Here is a 303-nt window from a genome sequence, read left to right on the forward strand (position 1 = left end):
CGCAACAGTTTAATGCGGTCAGGACATGAATGGGTGACCAGTGGTGTAATATTCCGCTTGGAATCGAAATTATCGCAGGAGGATTCATGAAAGTTTGGAATGTGTTGACAACCTTCGATTTCTAGTAGTTTATGAGACATGAGAGAAATATAAGTATATTTTTGTAAACATTATGATTTTCTCATTTTTCACCTTCGCATAATAATTCTCAGTATTTGATTACTATCAATATTTAACAGTGATTTTATTATCAGTATTCACCAGAAATTAAGTACTGGCCAAAAAATTACTGAATTACTGGTA

At 32.7% G+C, this 303-nt stretch overlaps 1 protein-coding gene across 1 annotated transcript in view; it reads left to right on the forward strand.

Moving 5' to 3' along the window:
* The window catches only part of LOC116851662, a 933-nt gene extending 896 nt beyond the window's left edge, over window positions 1-37 (forward strand). The window contains exon 3 of the mRNA XM_032831314.1: window positions 23-37. Within this exon, the coding sequence (XP_032687205.1) occupies window positions 23-37 (15 nt within the window). The remainder of the gene's footprint in view (window positions 1-22) is intronic.
* The last annotated feature ends 266 nt before the right edge of the window (window positions 38-303 follow it).

This window comes from Odontomachus brunneus, unplaced genomic scaffold (genome assembly GCF_010583005.1).
Source record: "Odontomachus brunneus isolate Ranch 3 - 2012 unplaced genomic scaffold, Obru_v1 Obru_scaffold_185, whole genome shotgun sequence".
Lineage (NCBI taxonomy): Eukaryota > Metazoa > Arthropoda > Insecta > Hymenoptera > Formicidae > Odontomachus > Odontomachus brunneus.